The sequence below is a fragment of the Prunus dulcis genome, chromosome 8, assembly GCF_902201215.1.
Source record: "Prunus dulcis chromosome 8, ALMONDv2, whole genome shotgun sequence".
NCBI classification, from domain to species: domain Eukaryota; kingdom Viridiplantae; phylum Streptophyta; class Magnoliopsida; order Rosales; family Rosaceae; genus Prunus; species Prunus dulcis.
This window is the reverse complement of record NC_047657.1, coordinates 17,513,617-17,518,640: the sequence shown is the minus strand read 5'-3', so window position 1 is coordinate 17,518,640 and position 5,024 is coordinate 17,513,617. Positions and strand designations below refer to the sequence as shown.

At 41.5% G+C, this 5,024-nt stretch overlaps 2 protein-coding genes across 2 annotated transcripts; one reads left to right on the top strand and one right to left on the bottom strand.

Annotated features, from left to right (window-relative positions):
• Positions 1–1,684, top strand: LOC117637215 (photosystem II reaction center PSB28 protein, chloroplastic). Its single transcript, XM_034372055.1, has 2 exons — positions 1–295; positions 891–1,684. The coding sequence occupies exons 1-2, from the start codon at positions 223–225 to the stop codon at positions 1,358–1,360; spliced, it is 543 nt and encodes a 180-aa protein (XP_034227946.1). The 5' UTR covers positions 1–222; the 3' UTR covers positions 1,361–1,684.
• A 455-nt stretch (positions 1,685–2,139) lies between these two features.
• LOC117637936 (subtilisin-like protease SBT1.2) lies at positions 2,140–4,499 on the bottom strand. Its single transcript, XM_034372987.1, has one exon. It carries the CDS (start codon positions 4,441–4,443, stop codon positions 2,140–2,142), a length of 2,304 nt encoding a protein of 767 aa, XP_034228878.1. The 5' UTR covers positions 4,444–4,499.
• Positions 4,500–5,024: the final 525 nt, after the last annotated feature.

The window sequence follows — 5,024 nt, the reverse complement described above, 5'->3', positions numbered from 1 at the left end:
AAGTTGCAAGTGCCAATCTCTCTCTCTCTCTCTCTCTCTCTCTTCAGTATATCCATCCACCAATCCTTTGAAAAGCTGAGAACGTACTGAGAGTGAATGGCTGTCCTTGTTACACACCACTCTATCCCCAAACCACAATTATACTCTCCTTTTTAACACTCTTTGAGTCTTTAGTATATCTTCTTCTCTTTCTCTCTGTGTCTCTCTTTCTGTGCTTGTGCAATGGCAACCCTGCAGTCACTTGTATTCTCCTCTCCAGTCTCACACTGTCTGCAGCAACCACGCCTTCATTCTGGTACTCTTTGTGGCTTCTTTTCTGCATGTGGTGTTGTTTAATTTCAAGCAATACACTTTACTGTGGTGAATGGTTTGATTTTTTTGGTCATAATTTGACTTAGTGCATTAAGGTTTCTGGGAAATTATAGATGAAGGGACAAATGGGGTGAAATGGTTTCATGGGTTTGTTTAAAGTTTCAAACTTTGTGTCAGTTTTGGAAGTTTCTAAGTTGATGAGCTTGCTAGTGTAGGAATGTATAATAAGGGTCAATTGGATATCAATTTTTTATGATTCTTATCAATTGACACACTAAAAGCGTTATTGGGTTTATCTTGCTACCTTTTTTTGTATGTTTTCATAAACCAAATTTATATTGCTAAACCATTCAGTTCAAACGAAATTACTAAATACATACTCAGTTCTGTGTTTTCTATATCAAAGCTCAACATTTGAATTCAGGTGTGTCATCTCCACCTTTCCCAAACCTCAGAGACCATTAGGGCTCCTCATGTACTTAATGAGAGAGAATTATTGATAAAAGTTAAAACTGAGACATGGATTCTGAAACATAGCCATAATACTAGCATAGATGATATGTGTTCTGATTGTGTAGGCTTGTTATCTTGGGCTGTCCATAGAAGTGCAAAGTCCACGTTCAATGGTCAGTCTTTGCACGTGTCTCGTCCCCAATGGGCGCCAATAAGACGGTGTACTCAAGCATCTAGATCTATTACAATGATGGTCAAACCAAAAATTCAGTTTATCCAAGGAACTGATGAACAGACAATACCAGATGTGAGGCTAACTAAATCAAAAGATGGTACAAATGGCGTGGCTATATTCAAGTTTGAGCAACCTTCTGTTTTTGACTCCTCTGGTGAATTTGGTGACATCACTGGATTTTACATGATTGATGAAGAAGGTGTTCTTCAATCAGTTGATGTCAATGCCAAATTTGTCAATGGAAAGCCTGCAGGAATTGAAGCAAAGTATACTATGCGGACTCCGAGAGATTGGGACAGATTCATGAGATTCATGGAACGCTATGCTAATGATAATGGCTTGCAATTCATCAAAAAATGAGGCAATGTTTATCCTTATCTGTTGTCTTTCTCCTCCCTGTCATCTCCTCCATGTTGGCTTTCTTCAAAGTCAAATGAAACTCGGGAATCTTATTAGTCCACACAAGTAGTTTAATGCAAGTACAGCGTGGTCCCTTCTGATTCAACCAATTTTTCTGTTCTTATTGAGATTTATGTCAGTATTATGTATTTTGAGTTATAGAGGTGAGAAAGATTGTGTTTCAAAGCCTTATTTCTTTTAATTACTCTGTTGTGATTTGAAGAAATGATACGATGGTGACAGATTAAACAATTCAGTCTATGAAGGTGCAGACTTGTTAAGGCATTGATAACCTTGTAAGTTTGTATGTATATCTGCCTCGGATTTCATATTGTATTGGAAATTTCTTAACATGTTCTGCTCAATTGAGGACATAGGTGATAGAAAACAGGATCAGTATACTAGATAATGAGATTTATAAATGTAAATTCATTTGACTAAAAGGAGGATAACATGAATCTTTATCACTGCAGAAACATTTAAGTAGAAAAAGTTCATAGTCCAAAGACTCCAAGCAGGATAGAAGACTAGTAGTTAATACAATAATAGCCTCTGCCTTTATCAGATGATAAAAGGGCATAGCTTGTGTCTCTCAAGTTTTATACCCCACAAAGCCAGGATAAATATTCAACCTTAAATCTCATAAATGTGAATCCAATGAGTCAATAACAATGGATTTTTTTGATTTCTAGAGTAGAGCTACCATGACCACTCAGGTGCCATGATTGCAATCAGCCCCGTTACTTCCAAGTCACTGAGAACGGGCTTTTAACCCTGTTCAAGCTATTCTTAGAATTGACCCATGTCAACTGCCCTTGTGCAAAGCTCATTTTTGCTGTTCCTGCTCTCTTCCTTGAAATAAACCATACCCTGTAACTCAAAGTCTGATTGATGTCTGTGAATATTAACCTTTGAGGCTTAACTTTTACTTTAACTTCCTTAGGCGCCATTAGTTCCAGCGAGTAAATGGAATTAGGACTTCCCACATTTGTTACTCGTCGTTTGATCATTTTACTTCTCATGCCATGTTTGAAAGTTACTGAAATGGAGGGGTAATTGAGGTTGAAACCCCTGTTCATCTGCAGGATTTCACGGCAGCTAATGTTCCTGTGAGTGATAGTTAGAATTTCTGATTTTGTGTATCCAAGACTGCATAAATGAGTGACATACTCCTCTGGCGTGATGTCATAAATCAACCCCGGGTCAATGGCTCTTTCAGGGTTTACATGTCCAGCACCAATTGCAAAAACTCCGGCTGGTTTGTCTCCATCCATTATCGGTTTTCCTGAATGATCAGTTACCTCAGCAGTTGTCATAACAGCAGATTTAATTGCCGCAGGGCTCCATTTGGGATGAGCTGAGCGTAGAAGAGCAGCAATTCCACTGGCATGAGGACAGGCCATTGAAGTCCCCGACATGATAGTGAAATTTACTCTCCTAGAATCTTCTGGAAGGCCAGTGGGACCTAAGTTTTGAGGCCAAGCAGCAATGATGTTGACCCCTGGAGCAATCACATCTGGTTTGAGGATTGAAGGGTTAGAATAACTCGGTCCTCTAGCTGAGAACTGAGCTACTGCTGGTGCCCTGGATTTTCCTATAACTGTGCCTCCAAATACAATTCTAGCTGTTGGTCTCCTTGTTGAGTTTATGTAAGCCTTCAAGTGAACTGACTCTTTGAAGCCAATCAGAGTTGCAGGCAAGAGGTGGACATCAACAGAGTTCTCCTCTAGGTTTATCTCTGTATTTGCCAAAATCATTGCAGCTCCTCCAGCTTCCTTCACCACTTCACCTTTCTCCGCCCTTCCATTGACACCTCGGTCACAAACCACTATTTTGCCGCGGACTATTGCTCTTGGGAGAGACCCTTTGAAGCAATATTCACTTCCACTATTCTCACTGGTCACATAAACCAGTTCAAGCGCTTTCCCAGCTCTCATAAGATGGTTTCCTGGGTACATGGATTCTCCATAGAGGTATTTTCCATTCCCCATTTGAACTATGCCGGGAAATCTTCGGTCTAGTGTGCTGGCACCAATGGTAGCAATCCAAGGAGCTTCATTGGCAACTGAGCTTTGAATTGGACCACCGTTGCCTGCTGCACATACAACTGAAATTCCATGCTCCACTGCACGAAAACTGCCAATTGCAATGCTGTCATCAAAAAGTGGAATGGGGAAGCCACCTAGAGAGAGGGAGAGAATGTCTACTCCATCTCTAATTGCAACATCCATTGCAGCAAGGATATCAGAGCTATAACATCCATTAAGCCAGCAGACTTTGTACACTGCTACATGTGCTCCGGGAGCCATTCCTCGAGCCACACCAGCTGCATTGCCAAAAACACTTGCCATTCCGACAGAAGCACCCCCAGCTGTTGATGATGTATGTGTTCCATGCCCATGGGAATCACGCGGTGACACATACTCATGACCAGCATCTGGTGAGTATGATGACACTGAAGCTACGCGATGACCTTCAGTGAAGAACCTGGCACCAATGAGTTTCTTGTTACAATTTGAAGAATTGAAGTTTTGCCCTTCTTGGCAAATCCCTCTCCACTTTCTGGGAACTGGTGGCATCCCACGATCGTTGAAGCTTGGACTCTCGGGCCAAACTCCTGTATCAAGCACCCCAATGATCGTGCCTCGACCAAATGCAGACTTGTGCCAAGCACCATCACTTGAAGCAGTGTTAAGCCCCAAGAACTTGTATGAATAAGTTGTGTGGATTTGGAGGCGGTGGTCAGGCCTAATTGCAATGACATCAGGCAGCATTTGCAAGGACTCAAGCTCAGATTCAGACAGCTGAGCAGCAAAGCCTTCCATGGCAGAATGGTAAGAGTAGAGAAGCCGAGAAGAAGCATCTTCTTCAGATGATATGGTTTGTTGAAGAAATGAGAGATGCCAACTAGGCTTAGTAGCAAAAGAAGAGCTGGTCACACCTTGTGGGTGGAGCTGAACAATGTAAGTCTGGAGAGTGTTTGCATGAAGGCAAACCGAGCAAAGGAAGAGAATGGAAACGAAAAGATGGGTTTTGAAATCCATGGTAGAAAGTTAAGATGACAACAATGTAGCTTAGGCTGCAAATGTGCATGATTTGGAGGAAGAAGTCTAGGGTATTTGAAGGAGTTGGGGAGATGAGATCAATTGAGAACAGGGTTTTGGGTTTGGGAGGCATTTTCTCTCTGAGCTGAGAGAGAGAGAGCTCTGAGTTGAAATACAAAACTCGTGAAATTTAAGAGCTCTACATCACGAGGATCCTTGGTAGTGCTGAAGAGCTTGAGCTAAAGCTTTTCACGGGAATTTATGGTTAAGCTTTAATTCATTTACTACCAAAGGCAGTTATGTTTTTACAAAAATTCTATGAATCTTCGTTTCTCAATTTGGTGTTTGAATTTCACTTGGCTTTTTGTTGTACTAAACTAAAGAGAGCATAGATGTTGGCATCATTAAATGCTGATCTCTATCTCGTGCTGCTCTGCATTTATCCACACGCTCTCTCTCTCTCTCTCTCTCTCTCTCTCTCTCTCTCTCTGTGGATTTGCTCTCCATGGCTCCGTCCGCCGCATGCAGCTTGTGCATTACTGCCACCCTATTTTTACGAAAAAAATTTGACGCCATCACTT

Bases quoted from the DNA above. Each gene is read 5' to 3' on its own strand.
- LOC117637215 (XM_034372055.1), top strand. From the start codon at position 223: ATGGCAACCCTGCAGTCACTTGTATTCTCCTCTCCAGTCTCACACTGT. The intron at 296-890 runs GTACTCTTTGTG...CTGATTGTGTAG, and splicing joins GCAACCACGCCTTCATTCTG to GCTTGTTATCTTGGGCTGTC.
- LOC117637936 (XM_034372987.1), bottom strand. From the start codon at position 4,443: ATGGATTTCAAAACCCATCTTTTCGTTTCCATTCTCTTCCTTTGCTCG.